Source organism: Myotis myotis, unplaced genomic scaffold, assembly GCF_014108235.1.
Source record: "Myotis myotis isolate mMyoMyo1 unplaced genomic scaffold, mMyoMyo1.p scaffold_m19_p_24, whole genome shotgun sequence".
Classification (NCBI taxonomy): domain Eukaryota; kingdom Metazoa; phylum Chordata; class Mammalia; order Chiroptera; family Vespertilionidae; genus Myotis; species Myotis myotis.
Genome location: NW_023416329.1, coordinates 2635156 through 2653901, shown reverse-complemented (window position 1 = coordinate 2653901; position 18746 = coordinate 2635156). Strand labels below are relative to the sequence as shown.

The 18746-nt window shown below is 41.5% G+C and overlaps 1 protein-coding gene across 9 annotated transcripts in view; it reads right to left on the bottom strand.

Annotated features, from left to right (window-relative positions):
- The window catches only part of SHLD2 (shieldin complex subunit 2), a 131404-nt gene that overhangs the window by 53170 nt on the left and 59488 nt on the right, over positions 1–18746 (bottom strand). For all 9 annotated transcript variants that reach the window (XM_036356015.1, XM_036356013.1, XM_036356019.1 and 6 more), the window contains one exon: positions 18197–18304. In XM_036356015.1, coding sequence (XP_036211908.1) covers positions 18197–18304 — 108 coding nt within the window. The remainder of the gene's footprint in view (positions 1–18196; positions 18305–18746) is intronic.

The window sequence follows — 18746 nt, the reverse complement described above, 5'->3', positions numbered from 1 at the left end:
CTGGCACAATATTGATATTTACTGCTGTGTTGCTGGCAATTACCTGAAAGAGAAGTTGGGGTGCTTAACTGGGCTAGAAAAAGTATAGCTAAATCAGAAAGCAGGTCTAATTAAGCAAGTTTCTTCTATATATATATAAAAGGCTAAGTTGACTCACTCATGTGCTGCCGGGAGCCGGTCCATCCTTGCTGCTTGACACAGTCGCTGCAGGAAAGAAACATCTGCACAGCATATGTTTCAAGGGACCTGGCGTATATAGCATACTGTTCTTAATATGTTTGTTCCCCTTAGCGCTGTGTGTTTTAACCAAGGTCACCTCTCCAAGAAAGGTTGTTTTCCCAGGTAGGGATTTTTCCCTGAAGTTAGGGAGGGGATGAAACTCCTTAACTAAGTGCCAGGCGGGTAGTTAATCACTTTAACTACAAACAATCATGCTTAAGCTACATAATCTTTACTCCCTGGAATGGAGATAAGAAACGCCCTAACCTTTGCAATAGAAATTGACAGGATTAAAATCAACTGGTATAAATACGGATGTAACAAGACAATAAACAGCAGAACCTCTCTGGAGATCCAGACCAGAACTTGGCTGGAGATCCTGGCTAGAGATCCTGGCAAGGCTGCTGATCAACTGAACGCTGTCTCTGTGTCATTCCTTCTTCGCTGACTCCGTCTACGCCTTTGGGAACCCCTGGACCTGCTGGGGTTGGACCCCGGCAATGTGCTATACATATAAAGCTCTCACTGGCACCAATTGCACACATGTTTCGATCTGTCATTGTCAATCGTGAATTTGGTTGACACTTCTGTTATAGAGAAAGGGCGAATAGCGCTATTAAAATATTTCTGCTATTTAATTTCCTTTCATTGTGCACAAATTCGTGTAACAGGCCACTAGTTATGTACAACAAGATATTGTAAAAATTAAGTTATGAAATTTTTATTAAAATGTTTCTTACATAGGAAAAACCAAAATGGCGGCATAGGTAAACACCAGAAATTGATGCCTCGCACAACCACTTCAAAAATACAACTAAAAGACAAAATAGACATCATCCAGAACCACAGGAAGGCTGGCTGAGTGGAAATTCTACAAGTAGAAGGAAAGAGAAAAGCACACTGAGACTCAGAGGAGGTGCGGAAGTAAAGTGCAGAGTTACAGAGGCGCACGTGGAAAGGGCTGGCAACTGAGGATGCAGTTGTCTTTTTCAATCGGGAGGGAGTCACAAGCTCCTGACTGCTCTAAACTCCAGTTCCAGGCGAGTCTTTGGGGACCCAGACTCATATGGGGAGAAACTGGACTGTCTGGCATCGGGCGGAACTCAAGGTCGGATTTCTCTCAAAGGTGCTTGCAGCAATTACCATGGGACACTGAGACCCGGGGCCTCTTAGGGCAGGGCTGAGGATCAGCCATAGCTGTTTGCTCCTCCCTGTTGATTCCCTCAGACCGCACCCCACCCAAGCTGTGCACAGAGGCTTTTGTATATGAATGGCCTGGCCCATTGCAATCTAAAATTACCTAACAAACTGCAGCTGGGTCAGTGAGACCCAGACCTTCCAAAAGAAGGCTCAAGGCCCCACAGCAGCTTGCATTGCTTCATAGCTGGGCCTCATCTGGGCACCTCCAAACCCCAAACAAAGAAGAGGAATCTGAGAGAACCAAGATGGCGGCATAGGTTAACGCCGGAGTTTGCTGCCTTGAACAACTACTTCAAAAGTGAAACTAAAAAACGGAACGGACATCACCCAGAACCACAGGAACGCTGGCTGAGTGGAAGTCCTACAACTAGGAGGAAAGAGAAATGCATACGGACACTCAGAGGAGGCGCAGTGCTGAAGTCAAATTCTGAGGTGCGGAGTGCGCGGAGCGGGCTGGCGGCGGAGGGCGCGGTTGGCGTTTTCAATCGGGAGGGAGTCGCAGACTCTGAGCTCCAGATACAGGCGAGTCTTTAGGGACCCAGACTCAAACGGGAGAAGCGGGACTGTCTGGCTTCGGTCAGAGCGAGTGCAGCTTTCTCTCCGAGCTTTGCAGCGGGTGCTGGGACTCAGAGAGGCAGAGCCCCTGGGGACAGGACTGAGAGCCACCATAACTGCTCTCTCCGGCCCATCCTGTTGATCCTGTGCGCCCCGCCCCGCCAAGCCCTGCACAGAGGCATTTGCCTGATAGCCTCAGGAAAAGGCTAGATTAGCACCTCCCTAGAGGACAGAAGTTCTCTCACTGCAGACACAGCTGATTCTCATAGCCACTTGGCCTGGAGGTCAAACCCTCCCTGGTATTAGCTACAACAATCAAGGTTTAACTATAAGACTGCGCACAAAGACCACTAGGGGGTGCACCAAGGAAGCATAACAAAATGCGGAGACAAAGAAACAGGACAAAATTGTCAATGGATGATATAGAGTTCAGAACCACACTTTTAAGGTCTCTCAAGAACTGTTTAGAAGCCGCCGATAAACTTAATGAGGTCTACAAGAAAACTAATGAGACCCTCGATGTTATATTGGGGAACCAACTAGAAATTAAGCATACACGGACTGAAATAACGAATATTATACAGACTCCCGACAGCAGACCAGAGGAGCGCAAGAATCAAGTCAATGATTTGAAATGCGAGGAAGCAAAAAACACACAACCGGAAAAGCAAAATGAAAAAAGAATCCAAAAATGCGAGGATAGTGTAAGGAGCCTCTGGGACAGCTTCAAGCATACCAACATCTGAATTATAGGGGTGCCAGAAGATGAGAGAGAGCAAAATATTGAAAACCTATTTGAAGAAATAATGACAGAAAACTTCCCCCACCTGGTGAAAGAAATGGACTTACAGGTCCAAGAAGCGCGGAGAACCCCAAACAAAAGGAATCCAAAGAGGACCACACCAAGACACATCATCATTAAAATGCCAAGAGCAAAAGATAAAGAGAGAATCTTAAAAACAGCAAGAGAAAGAAACTCAGTTACCTACAAGGGAATACCCATACGACTGTCAGCTGATTTCTCAACAGAAACTTTGCAGGCCAGAAGGGAGTGGCAAGAAATATTCAAAGTGATGAATACCAAGAACCTACAACCAAGATTACTTTATCCAGCAAAGCTATCATTCAGAATTGAAGGTCAGATAAAGAGCTTCACAGATAAGGAAAAGCTAAAGGAGTTCATCACCACCAAACCAGGATTATATGAAATGCTGAAAGGTATCCTTTAAGAAGAGGAAGAAGAAGAAAAAGGTAAAGATACAAATTATGAACAACAAATATGCATCTATCAACAAGTGAATCTAAGAATCAAGTGAATAAATAACCTGATGAACAGAATGAACTGGTGATTATAACAGAATCAGGGACATAGAAAGGGAATGGACTGACCATTCTTGGGGGGGAAAGGGGTGTGGGAGATGCGGGAAGAGACTGGACAAAAATCGTGCACCTATGGATGAGGACAGTGGGTGGGGAGTGAGGACGGAGGGTGGGGTGGGAACTGGGAGGAGGGAAGTTATGGGGGGGGGAAAAGAGGAAGAAATGTAATAATCTGAACAATAAAGATTTAATTAAAAATAAATAAATAAATAAATAAAATAAAAGTCAGTTGGGAAGGAAAAAAAAAAAAGAAGAGGCATCTGAAGATCTCTCCATAGCTCCTGCGGGGTAGCCTCAGACAGAGGCTAAATTAGCACCTCTATAGAGACCCAAGTACCAGTGTACCCAGTATCAGAGTGGGACCATCCAGATTACAACTCCTCAGATCCATAAGGGACACACTCAGGAGGCAGACTCAGTGAATACCAAAGACCCACTGAAGCAAGTCTTGCCCCATAAGGGTGTCTCCAGCACAGTTCTCCCACTGCAGACACAGCTGATTCCCACAGCCAATTGGCCTGGAGGTCAATTCCTCCCAGTGATACCAACTACAATCAAGGCTTAACTACAACAAGACTGTGCACACAGCCCACAAAGGGGTGCACCAAGAGTGTCCACCTCAGGTAACTGGGGAGGCTGAGCCACTGAACCCTATAGAACACCTAGCACAGAAAGCCACTCGTATCAACACAGGGAAGCAGCCAAAATGCGGAGACAAAGAAATAGGTCACAAATGACAGAAATGGAGGAAAGCAAACTATTGGATATAAAATTCAAAACCATGGTTATAAGGTTTTTCAAGAATTGTCTAGAAACTGCTGATAAATTTAGTGAGACCCTCGATAAATCTAGTGAGACCCCCAAGGATAAGAAAAGGGACCAACTAGAAATTAAGCATACACTGACTGAAATAAAGAATATTATACAGAGATCCAACAGCAGGCTAGATGATTGCAAGAATCAAGTCAAAGATTTGAAATACGAAGAAGCAAAACACACCCAACTGGAAAAGCAAAAAGAAAAAAGAATCCAAAAATATGAAGATAGTATAAGGAGGCTCTGGGACAACTTCAAGCGTACCAACATCCGAATTATGGGGGTGCCAGAAGATGAGAGAGAGCAAGATATTGAAAACCTATTTGAAGAAAAAATGAAAAAACTTCCCCTACCTGGTGAAAGAAATAGATTTACAAGTCCAGGAAGTGCAGAGAACCCCAAAAAAGCAATCCAAAGAGGACCACACCAAGACACATCATAATTAAAATGCCAAGAGCAAAAGACAAGAGAGAATCTTAAAAGCAGCAAGAGAAAAACAGTTAGTTACCTACAAGGGAGTACCCATATGATTGTCAGCTGATTTCTCAACAGAAACTATGCAGGCGAGAAGGGAGTAGCAAGAAATATTCAAAGTGATGAATAGCAAGAACCTACAACCAAGATTACTTTATCCAGCAAAGCTATCATTCAGAAGTGAAGTCAGATAAAGAGCTTCACAGATAAGAAAAAGCTAAAGGAGTTCATCACCACCAAACCAGGATTATATGAAATGCTGAAAGGTATCCTTTAAGAAGAGGAAGAAGAAGAAAAAGGTAAAGATAAAAATTATGAACAGCAAAGTGACAACAAATACATATCTATCAACAAGTGAATCTAGAAATCAAGTGAATAAAAAATTTGATGAACAGAATAAACTGGTGAGTAGAATAGAATCAGGGGCGTAGAAAGGGAGTGGACCGACAATTCTCGGGAGGGAGGGGCTGTGGGGGTGCAGGAAGAGACTGGACAAAAATCGTACACCTGTGGACGAAGACAGTGAGGGGGGTAAGGGCAGGGGGTGGGGTGGGAACCGGATGGAGGGGAGCTATGTGGGGGAAAAGAGTAACAACTGTAATAATCTGAACAATAAATATTTAATTAAAAAAATGTTTCTTACGTACCGTTATATTGGCTGGGCTGCAAAAATATTTGTTGTGGGCCACATGCAGCCCATGGGCTGCAAATTTGACATGCTTGTGCTACACTATAGTATTTCTCTTCATTGTTACATCAGTTATTTAATTAATCTGTCATTTTGCCATTTAGATGTTTTTCTCTTTCCTATCTCAATTTTTTTTCTAGTTTTTTACTGAGATATACTGACAATCTTTTTTTTTTTTTTTTTTTTTCATGCTCTGACCAGGGATCAAACCCACATTGGGATGATGCTCTAACAAACTGAGCTACCTGGCCAGGACTATTGAGATAAACTTTATATGCAATAAAATGTACACATTTTTAAATATAAATTTATTGATTTCAGAGAGGAAGGGAGGGGGGACAGAGAGATAGAAATATCAATGATGAGAGAGAAACATTGATTAGCTACCTCCTGCATGCCCCACACTGGGGATCAATCCAGCAACACGGGCATGTGCCCTGACTGGAAATTGAACCATGATCTCGTGATTCATAGGTCAATACTGAACCACTGAGCCACGCCAGCCGAGCAAATGTACACATTTTAAATGTACAGACTGATGAGTTTTCTGATTAAATTTTAATTACCCTGAAGGAAAGGGAGATATGTTTGAATATATGATTGATTGCTGACCAAATTAAGATCTTAGCAAAAAACACTTAAGTACTTTTTAGAAAGCAGAGACTATGAACCGATTTTAGTAGGAAAAAATAACAGCAAATGATTCTTCTTTCCTTCCCTCAGTAACATTCACATCCTAATGTATTTCTTTTATATACAGTGGGGCCTTGACTTACGAGTGTCCCGACTAACGAGTTTTTTGAGATACCAGCTGTCTGACGATTTCTTGCATTGAGTTGACAGAGTAATTTGAATTAACGAGCTCCTTAACGAGCTCAGTCTCAGAACGAATTAAACTCATAAGGCAAGGCCCCACTGTATATATTGACTTCAGAGAGGAAGGGAGAGGGAGAGAGAGAAACATCAATGATGAGGGAATCATCAATCGGCTTCCTCCTGCAGGACCCCTACTGGGGACCGAGCCTGCAACCCAGGCATGTGCCCTTGACCAGGGTCAAACCTGGGACCCTTCAGTCCGCAGGCCGACGCTCTGTCTTCTGAGCCAAACCAGCTAGGGCCTAATGTATTTCTTATGCCACACGAAAGCCTCATTATTCACTCACTCAGTAGACCATCTACTATGTGACAGGCATCATACCAGGTGCTAGGGACACAAAGACACATCATGCCATGATCCAAACACTGAGGGGACTATCAATCTAGTTAATAAAGAGTGGGGTTAAAGTATGAGAGTCCTACACAAGCATTTCTAAGAACACACAAAAAGAACTGCTCAGGAAGTTGGAAGAGGCTTTATTGAAAGAATGTTTGTCCTGGATTTTGGAAAAGTATCTAGTTTTCTAAGTAGCAACTGAGAGCTGGGGATATATTTCCAGGCAAAGAGAAGGAGGTTGCAAGCCTTAGGTACCACAGATACATAGTCTGATAAAGGCTATGGACCCATTATCAAAATAATATTTTTATGACAGCTGTATTTATCTACTAGAGGCCCAGTGCAAGAATTCATGCACGGGTGGGGTCCCTAGGCCTGGCTAGTGATCAGGGCCAATCGGGGCCAGGCTGATGGGGGCTGCCGCCTGGGGGAAAGGATGGAGGGAAAAGGAGGGGCCACGGGAGGGTTGGGTGCGGGAGGTTGGCTGCCAGCCCCCAAGGAGGGAGCCGGCCCTCGGCCCCCCTGGGATAGGGGCTGCATCAGCCACCACCCACCCCCGGTTCCTTGTCCTAGCCTGGGACCCGAAGGCCCTGGCAGGGTTGGGAGAGGAGGCAACATTCACTGGGCCAGGCAAGGAAGGAGCGGATGCTGGACGCCGATGCCGCGTCGACGCACTGCCATTGCGTGGTTCCCTGCCTCCCCCACTCCTCCTTCCCTCTCATAGCGACTGGTCGACCAGTCGTTCTGGTCATTTGGTCATAACGGTCGCTTAGGCTTTTATATATATAGATAATTCACAAACATAAATCGCACCATTTCAAAATGTACAATTCAGTGTCTTTTTTTTAGTCTTTCAAACACTAACTGCAATTATTACCATTATCTAATTTTAGAATTTTATTACAGAATAATATTTTAAATGCATAAAATGAAAGAGTATTACAAAACCAATTATATGGACATAGAGTAATCAAAATATCTAAAAACTGTGATATAATTTATGTGCCTTATTAATACATTAAATAACAAGATATAGCAAATATATGTAACACTGCTATAATTTCAAAGTATGCCAAAGTATCATAGGCATAGATGATATTCAAGTTATCTTCAACAACTGTAATGTGATATGAAACCTACGTGCTTTCTATTGGTGACCAAGTCACAAGTACTGCTAATATTATTGTGGGTTGTTGCCTTATTCATAATGGAAGGAAATACTAATTTTCAGTTAGCAATTAGTGAGAAATAAAGATGTAATGCCTTCCCTCCAATTTTGTATACCCTTTAACGTAGAGGAATCGATTTTCACAGAGAGAGTAGGAGGAATCTTAGGAGGCTAGTAACTGTCCATCGGGATACAAAGAGCATTGGAAACCAGGAAAGACTAAGTGAAGGGGAAAAGGGTGATAGATCTGCAAAATAGTTCAGGGGTAGAATCCAAGAAACACTTAGAGGTGGAGGGTAAAGAAAAGATTCAAGATGATATCAAGATTTCTAGCACAGTTGAATGGGTGGATAAAAAAATGTTTTAACGTTTTTAAAATTTGATACATGAAATCTATTCTGATTAAGATCACTCTATTCCCAAATGACTTTCACAAAATAATGGTGATATCACAAATAAAGATAATGAACAGAAGAGAAAAGAAAGTAGACAATATGAAAGATGATAAGAGAAAGAGAGGAAGAGTGGAGATAAGGAGATCCCATATGTGACAGTAAAACCCAACTCCAAGTATCTCCTTCAAGCTCCAGTTCACAGACCACATCTCCCTGACTGCACCATCATGATATTCCCACCACATCTCAAGAACTGGGTTCAAATTCTGACTTAGTCAATAATGAGTTCTGTGAACTTGTACATTATTTCTCTGGGCTCTATTCTTTGTTACAGTATGGAGCTTTTGGGAGAAAAGAAAGATCCCTTATCCCTGTTTCATAAAAATTTATACAGAAACATCAATTATTTATGTTCCAAATAAAATAGTGTAGTTCATGAATCACTGTGTGAACCTTTGATTTATATATTTAATCATATTTAATATTTAAGTAAATTGATATCCTCTCACATTAGCAGGGCTAGGGTTATAAAATATGTAACACCTATTACATAAAAGAACAGAAGTCTTTTCCAAAAATGTAATATATTGATCAGAAGTAAGAATGCTCTCAAGATTTGTTATTACTTGCTTTTTTTATTTTTTCAGAATAAAAACCATTGCAATATTCTCAAAGTAACAACTGATAATCATTTCCTTAAGTCAAACAAAAAGACCTTAGAATATGCTTTATTTTGCCACAAACCTGTGAAAAAAGGCAATATAAATTCCTATGTAAACATAAAACCAAGACTTTGCAGTAACTTCTAAGGTTATGTAATTGCAATTAGTAAAAGGTTCTACAAAGGTTCACATTGCCTACAAAACCTTAAGCTCCCCAGAGGTTCCACTGGATATTCTCCACCAGAATTAGGTCCTAAGATTGTTGTGAAATTATTGAACTAGATTAGCCTTAAAACCAGAACTATCTATAGCATCTATCTCCAAAATCCCTTGCAAAATATTTGCATACCACATTATTTTCATTATTTCGAAATGTTCCTTACCTTTCTGTCGTACTAAGATTTATAAAAGATCATTAATATTACTTAAAAGCCATTTAGCTCCTTGCTAAAACGTGATAGCTTCAAATATCTCTATATATAAAAGCCAAGTGACCGAAACAATGGAACGACTGGAATGACCAGTCGCTATGGCGCACACTGCAGCAGCCAACTGGCCTGATCGGGGCCCTGATCAGCAACCCCCCCCCCAACCTCCCATGTCCCCTCCCCACCTCCCCCTGCCAGCCCATTAGCCCCCATAAGGGCAAGTTGGCCAGACCCCACCTGTGCAGGAATCCATGCACCGGGCCTCTAGTTCATAATAAAACATTAAACTTCAATATTTTAAGGAAATCCCCAAATTAAAAATTGACTGACTTCCTCACTCCCTAAGTTGGTGTCTACCAAGTTTCTTACTATAAAATTATTTTTCTCCTTATAAGGTGAGGAGATATTTTGATACTATGCAGTGCTATTCTCCTGACACTTCCAATTACTAATTTTAGGATCTATCAGTGGATCCTGCCTGCAGTATTTATTACTGTGGTGTTTGCCTAATAATTCTCTATTTTTCTCTTTCCCCTCACATTCATTTACTGAAACTCCAATGTGAGGAATGGAACCTTCTTATTTACTTATTTAGTCAGCCAGTCAGTCAGTTGAAGATTTATTTATATCAGCATGGACCCAAAATATCTTATTCTGTGGGTTACATTTCAGTTCTATCATTATTTATTTATTGCTTATACTGTTCCAGTTGTGGCCGGAGGTGCTGCCTCATGTTGGCTCTCTGTTCCCTCAACAATCTTTTAGGACACCAGATGTTTACAGGCTCACTTTGCATTTCCTGCCCCCGCCCTGCAGCAGCCACTTCTGGCATGGCTGGTCGCTTTTATCAGAGAACAGTTTACAGACCAGGGTCTGGGCACTGAGCATGCTTGTGGTGACTGCGGTGCATCCTCAGCAGACAGGACTAGGAAACATCCACATGTGTGTTAGCCCACACACACACACACACACACACACACACACATACTCACACACACACACCCCTATGTTTCTGTATCTTTTTAATCTATTTATTTACCTATTTATTGAAAACCATGAATTTATAAACCTCCCCCCTTTATTTATAATTTTTGTATAACAGTGAAAAACCCAATTCTCATTATCTACAATGTATTCAGTTACCTGTTATTTTTTTATTATTATTGACTTGAGAGAGAGAGAAAGAGAGAGATTTGTTGTTCCGCCTATTTTTGCATTCATTGGTTGATTGTTGTATGTGCCCTAAACGAGTATGGAACCTGCAACCTTGGCATATCAGGACAACGCTCTAAACAATGAGGCTACCTGGCCAGGGCCTACTTGTTCACTTCTAGTATATACATAGACTTGTTGTCAACTCACTCCCCTTGGAGAAACACTGGAACTAATTACATTACAGCATCTGTGTAGTTCTTTTTGTCTTTAGGCTTCAGAATCCAGTCAGTATGCTGTGTTCCACAATTACTTACGTTTGTTCTCCCCACCACCACCCTTCTGTGCAGTTATTTTCTTCATTTGTAATACTGTTTATGTCCATTTGCTAGTGCTTTATTCCATTTTGGGTCCTCCACCACATTCCCAATGGTTTCAATTCTTTGTTTACCAGTACTTGCGGGTATATGAAACATTACTGTGGTTCTGTGAGCCAGAGCTATACAATAAGTTGTGGTCAGTCCAGCTGGTGTGGCTCAGTGATTGAGCATTAACCTATGAACCAGGAGGTCATGGTTCGATTCCAAGCCAGGGCACATGCCTGAATTTCAGGCTGGATTCCCCAGTAGGGAGCATGTAGGAGGCAGCTGATCAATGATTCTCACTCATCACTGAAGCTTCTCTCTCTCCCTCTCCCTTCCTATCTGAAATCAATAAAAAAAATTTTTTTAAAGATATGCTTACAGAAGTGTCACCGCCTCTTCATCAATGCTACCCTATTTCTATTTCCACCTTTTTAAATTTATTTTTTATTAATTTCAGAGAGGAAGAGAGGGGAGAGTGAGATAGAAACATCAGTGATGAGAGAGAATCATTGATTGGCTGCCTCCTTCACATCCCCTACTGGGAATGGAGCCTGCAACCCCACAGGAATCAAACCAGTGACCTCTTGGCTCATGGGTCAACACTCAACCACTGAGCAATATTGGCCGGGCCTCTCTGCCTTTATTTAATTGATCAAATTAACAAGCTGGTTCATCTATTTTGTTATTTTTTTAAAAAAGATTTGGATTATTTTTTTTTTCAATTCTCATTCTTTTATTTTAAATATATATTTATATTAATTTCAGGGAGGAAGAGAGAGGGAGAGAAAGAAACATCAATGATGAAAGAGAATCATTGATTGGCTGTCTACTGCACGCCCCCTACTGGGGATTGAGAACACAATCCGGGCCTGGACTGGAATTGAACCTGGGGCCCTTCAGTCCACAGGCTAACACACTATCCACTGAGCCACACCAGCTAGAGCAATCCTCATTCTTTTTTAAAAAAATTTTTAATTGATTTTTAGAAAGAGAGGAAGGGAAAAAGGGAGAAAACATTGATGTGGGAGCAAAGTATCAATAGGCTGCCTCCAGCACGCCCCCTAGTGGGGATCGAGGCTACAACCCAGGCATGCACCCTGACTGGAATCTAATGGGCAACTTTTTGGTGCACAGGATGACACCCAACTGAGCCACACTGGCCAAAATTATTATTCATTCTCAATAATAATGAGAATTATTATTTTAATAATAATAATCCTTTTTTATTGTTGACACTATTACAGATGTCCCTCATTTCCCCCACCTTTGCCCACCTCCATCCAGCCATCGCCACCCCTCCCCAGCCTTCACAACTCTGTTGTATGTGTCCATGGGCTATGTATATATGTTCTTTGGCTACTTTCTTCACCTTCTTTTATCCACCTCCTCCTCCCTCTGCCCTCTGATCTCTTTCAGACTGTTCCATGTATCCATGACTCTGGTTCTGTTTTGTCAGTTTATTTTGTTCATTACATTTCACATATAAGTGAGAATATATGGTACTTGTCTTTTTCTGATTTGCTTATTTTGCTTAATACTCCCCAGGTCTCTCCATGCCGTCTCAAAGGATGAATTCTCTCTTTTTTGACAGCTGTGTAGTATTCCATTGTGTAAATGAAGCACAGCTTGTTTATCCACTCCTCTACTGATAGGCACTAGGGCTGTTTCCACATCTGGCAGGTGTGAGGTGATTATCTCATTGTAGTTTTAATTTTCATCTCTCTGATGATTAGTGACATTGAGCATTTTTTCATGTCTATTGGCCATTTTATGTCCTCTTTGGAGAACTATCTATTCATGTCCTCTGTCAATTTTTAAATTGGGTTGTTTGTCTTCCTGGTGTTAAGTTTTATAAGTTCTCTACATATTTTGGAAATATATTGTCCCATATAGTGCATTCCCTTTTCATTTTGTTAATCGTTTCTCTTTTTTAAAAAATATATTTTTTAGTGATTTCAGAGAGGAAGGGAGGAGAGAGAGACAGAAACATCAATGATGGGAGAGCATCTTTGATCCACTGCCTCCTGCATACCCTGTATTGGGGATTGAGCCTGCAAACCAGGCATATGCCCTGACCAAAAATCAAACCATGACCTCCTGGTTCATAGGTTGACACTCAACCACTGAGCCACACCAAAGGGGGTGTTAATGGTTTCTTTTGCTGTGCAGAAGCTTTTTAGTGTGATGTAGTCCCATTTGTTTATTTTTGCCTTGGCTTCCCTTGCCCAAGGACATATATTGGTAAAAATACTGCTACACAAGATGTCTGAGATTGTATTGCCTATTGTTTTCTTCTAGGATTTTTATGGTTTCATGACTTACATTTAAGTCTTTTACCCATTTTGAGTTTATTCTTGTGTATGGTGTAAGTTGGTAGCCTACTTTCATTTTTTTTGCATGTACCTGTCCAATTTTCCCAGCACCATTTATTTCATTCTTATTAATTTCTGCTTTTATCTTTATTATTTCATTCCTTGTGATTTCTTCAGATTACTTTGTTGTTCTTTTGCTGGTTTGTTGACCTTGAAATTTAATTATTTTTATTCTTTGTTTTTTATTGATAAAAACATTTAGCTAATAAATTTTTCTCTGATATCTGCCTTAAATGCATTCCCTAGAGTCTGGCATGTAGTGTTTTCCTTGTTATTACTTCTTAAGCCCTAGCTGGTTTGGCTCAGTGGATAGAGCTTTTGGCCTGAGGACTGAAGGGTCCCGGGTTCCATTCCAGTCAAGGGCACATGCCCAGGATGCAGGCTCAATCCCCAGTAGGGGGAGTGCAGGAGGCAGCCAATGATTCTCTCTCGTCATTGATGTTTCTCTCTCTCTCTCCCTCTCCCTTCCTCTGAAATCAATAAAAATATTTTTTTTAAAAAAATTCTGTAATATCCAGTTTGTAGTCCCCTTTCACCCTGAACTTATTTAATAGTTTTTAAAATTTCCAGATAAAGGACGTTTTTGTTGCTGTTGTTAACAAATTCTCGTTTTCAGCATTTGATCAGCATGTTTGTAAGAATTCTACTTTATAGAAATTACTGATATATTTTTTAATGTTTTTATTGATTTCATACTCAACACTGAAAAGAAATAATTATTGATATATGTAACAACTTGGATGGATCTCAGGGCATTATGTTTCCTGAAAAAGGCCAATCTCAAAATATTACATTTAGATGTAATCTAAATGATTCCTGTAAATGAATATAACACTCATTTATATAATACTCTCAAAATCACAAAGTTGAGATGGAGACCAAATCAGTAGTTGTCAGAGGACAGATAGTAATGGGACCAGGGGCAGTGATGACTATTAAAAAGGTAGCATGAAGAAGTTCCTTTGTGGTGAGGGAACAGTTCTATATTTTTATTAAATTTACACATGGGATCAAACTTCATTGAACTACACACACACACACACACACACACACACACACACGAGTGCATATGAAAACTGAAATCTGTATTCTAGGTAACAGTATTATAGCACAGTCAATGTCACCTTCCAGGTATTGATATTGTCCTAAAGTTTGTAAGATGTCACTACTGGGGAAGCTGGGTGAAGGGCTCACGAAACTTTATGTACTATTTTTGTAATCCCTTATGAGTCTATAATTTCAAAAGTAAACGTTTTTTAAATGATAAACCAAATGAGTATTATCTTTATGCTATTATGATTCTGACATCTATTCCGATGTATTTTTTCCACACCACCAAGCAATTAATTATGACATTATCTACCTTGAGACAGCATCAAACTCCACAAGTTCAGGGCTCAGTTCAGGCTCCTCCTCACTCCCCCATCTCAGATGCCAATCATAAGTCCAGGCTGTCACCTGTGCTTCTGATTGATCTACTAGAGATCAGAGGTTCCCACAACCCCCTCCTCGATTTAATGAATTTGCTATAAGGGCTCAATAACTCAGAGAAACATTTAGTTACACGTACCAGCTTATTATAAAGGATATTATAAAGGATCTGTAAGAACAGTTAGATGGGTAAGGTATGTGAGAAGGAGCGCAGTCCTTCCCCCGCCTCTCGGAGGACTGCACTCTCCTGAATCTCCACCTGTTCCGCTACCAGGAAGCTCTCCGAACCCTGCCCTTTGGGGATTTTAGGAGGCTTCATTACCTAGGCATGCATGGAGTAAATCATCAGCCACTGGCGACTGATTCAACCTCCAGCCCCTCTCTCCTGGGGGGAGGGGTACAGAAATTTCCAACCCTTTAATACATTGTTGATTCCCCCCGGCAACCAGCCCCCATCCTTAAGTGCTTTCCAAAAGGGGCTCATTAGGAATATCAAGACAACTTTATCACTCTTATCACTTAAAAATTTCCAATGGTTTTAGGAGCTCTGTGCAGGAAATGGGGACAAAGATCAAATAGATATGTGCATCATCATATAATTCCCAATGATGTGGGCTCTCTGGAGCACTCCCATATCTTTCTTCCCTTTCAGGCACACATCTTTACTTTTCTCTTCTATGCTATAAGGGTCCCATGAGACTTGCAAACAGGGGAGCAACAGGCAGCGGCAACTCATCCTGGGCTCACCCCCTGAACCTGCCTCGAAGGCCCCCTTTCCTCAGACCGTTCAGTGAGCTAACAGCAGCCCGCCCTTGGCTCATTCTGTCACTGTGACTATCTTCTCAGTGAGCCCCTGCAGCCCAGCATGGCTCCTTTCCCATAACATTTCTAGGGAGCCAAAGCAGAGCACCACCCAGGCTCTCTCCTGTGGCTTCTTCTATGCTAAGCCCTTCCTTTGTTTCACTGTCCCCAGTTTTAATAAACAAACTCTCAAAATAAATTTAAGAAAACACACACACATTAATCCCAATAACATAGCAAATAATTCTAAAATGTATCTCTTAATTTCAAACCTTTCCTCTAAGTTTTGGACTTTGTTCCCAATCCCTATATGACATCTCCATTTGGATGCCTCGGAGATATCTAAAACTTAACAAGCCTGAAGCAGAAACCTTAATTTCCCCATTATTACCTCTCGGTCTTTCCTAATAAAAGCTACTAGTTGCCCTAGCTGGTTTGGCTCAGTGGATAGAGCATCGGCCTACGGACTAAAGGGTCCCAGGTTCGATTCCAGACAAGGGCACATGCCTGGGTTGCGGGCTCAGTCCCCAATGTGGGACGTGCAGGAGGCAGCCAATCAATGATTTTTTTCTCTCATCATTGATGTTTCTATCTCTCTGTCCCTCTCTCTCCCTCTCTAAAATCAGTAAAGGTTTAAAAAAAAAAAAAAAAAAAAAAAGCTAGTTGCTGAAGCCAGAAACTTAATAGTAGTAGATTGCTCTTCCCTCATCACCAAATCCACACCATCAGAAAATCCTATTTGCAGCTAGATGTCAAATCCATTCATTTATCATGATCTCCACTAGCCTCCCATTATTGCTCAACCTGAACTATTATTAACTTCGTAACTCTGATTCCACTCATGACAAACCCTTCACAACCACAACCATGGTGTTCTCTTATCAAGATCTTTAGTTATTTTCCTTCATAGCATTCATAATCACCTGCAAATACTTTATGTACATGTCTGTCTTCCACACAGGAACTCCATAAACACAGGCCAAGTGTCCGTTGCTCACCTCTGCACCCCACACACAGTGCCTCAATATCAACACTTAATACAAACATACTGGGTAGATGAGGAACTTGATTTTTTTATTTTATGAGAATATGTCAGTGCTGATTTTCTGCTAACTAGGTTCCCTCAGATACAGGGACATCTTGCCCTTCCCGAACACCATTGTTGTTGTTCTAATAGTTATCCTTCTCTTTTGCCTACTCTGCCTTTCCTCGAGAATTCAAAGTATTCAGAGACTGGAACTCCATGCTTTACCTTCATGTTATTCTAGCTAATCTCTTGTATAATCTTACATATAGTGATAGCTATTTTTCTATGACACTATTTCAGTATTTGAGGTCAAGTAACTTGCCTAAAGATACAGACTTTGGAAGCTCTAGGACTAGGATTCAAATTCTGGTCTATTGACTCCAGAGACTATAATCACCAGTTTATACTGTCTCCCTTACTTTCTTTTCTTTCTTTCCTTTTTATTTATTTCTTGAAAAAATATATAGCTGCTGGTTTCTTCTTTCAACAGCTTATCCTATCTAATAAAGAGGGAATATGCTAATTGACCCTCACACCATCTCAAAGATGGTGGCACCCACAGCCAATAAGGAGGAAATATGCTAATTGACTGCCCTGCCTTTGAAGATGGTGTCACCCAAACCAATAAGGAGGGGATATGCTAATTGACTGCCCCGCCCTCGTAGATGGCAGCGCCCACAGCCAATAAGAAGGAAATATGCTAATTGACTGCTCCGCCCTCAAAGATGGCGACACCCACAGCCACAAGATGGAGGCGCCCAGTCCCCTCAGCCCCGCCGGGGCATCAGGTGCGCGGCAAGGCCGGGTCTGCTCCCATGCGGGCCTGACCACTCCGCGTGCCTGCCTCCGAAGTCCCCCAGTCCCCTCAGCCCCCCAGCTGCCCAGGGCTGCCCGAGGCTCAGGTAACCAGGACCACCCGAGGCTTGTGCTGCCGGCAGTGGCAGCAGCAGAGGTTGATGGGGCGTCGCCTTCCCCTGATCACCAGGTCTCTTCCCACCCCTGAGGGCTCCTGGACTGTGAGAGGGGGCAGGCTGGGCTGAGGGACCCCCCTCCAGTGCATGAGTTTTCATGCACTGGGCCTCTAGTTTTAAAGAAGCAAAAATGGATGTCAGAGAAGGCAGGCAGTTTTTCCTAGCAATGGTAGATAGAAGAAGAACTCAAGCCACAACTGTCTATGATCCATGCTTTTTTCATTACCTCAAAGATTCCTAATCAGAGGCTCGGAAATTCCACAGAACCTTGGAGATCCATGGAACCACTTAGTCCATCTACTTAAGTCCGTTATTCTGGAAAAATGACCCATAGCTTCTCAAAGAGGTCTATGACTCCTTAAAAGTTAAGGACCATTACTATACTGAATCTCTAAGAAAATGAACATGAACCCAAATATTTTTAAAAATACATATGATTTACAATGTACAAGTTTTTTGTTGCTGCTATTGTTGTTTTGTCAATCCTCACCTGAGGATATTTTCCCATTGATTTTTAGAGAGAGTGGAAGGGAGGGGGAGACAGAGAGACAGAAACATCGATGTGAGAGAGACACATTGATTGGTTGCCTCCTGCACACATCCCTGACCAAGGCCTGGGATGGAGCCTGCAATCTAGACCAGAATCAAACCCAGGACCCTTCAGTCCACAGGCCTACGCTCTATCCACCAAGCCAAACCTGCTAGGGCTGTACAAGGTTTTTATAAATTCTATTTTCATTCTCACTAAACAAATTAAAGCAATACTCTCCAGCAAACTTTTTAGAAAACATTTTATATAATTACCATTTTAACTCTACTTTTTTCTAATGTGTGTATATACTTTAAATACTAAGATATTATATGTAAAATGTGCCTTACACTCCTCAGGCTGGACAGATGAATAGCTCCCAAGATTTAATAACTGACTGGTAAATGTTGATTGTAGTACTGTCTCACCAACCCAATGATCTTCATAAACAGTAACATCTGGAAGGGGAGAAAAAAGTTCTGATCATTCCATAAGTTCCTTCATACTGTCGTTAACTTACCAACCATAGCAAGATAGTACGCATGCCTCCACATACCAGGCAATTAAAGTTCAATATGTTCAATGATCTGCCTAAGGCACCAAATGATAAAATAGCAAATCCAAAATCTGACTCTATGTATATCTGTACGCAGGTAAAATAAAAATAAAAAATTGCTTCTGTCTATATAAACAGTATCAATAGAGAAGTTCACTGCTCCACAGAGAACATTACTGGCTTTGTTTACGTAAGATGCATGCTACAACGTACATTTCTGATGAAAAGAAATCATTCAGGACCAAGAAGCAAGACAGTGGTTCCAAAGCAGTGGTGCCTAGGAGAGTGAACAGTATTCATTACGCACGCACCCCTCTGCTGTAGACACATGGATATGACATAAG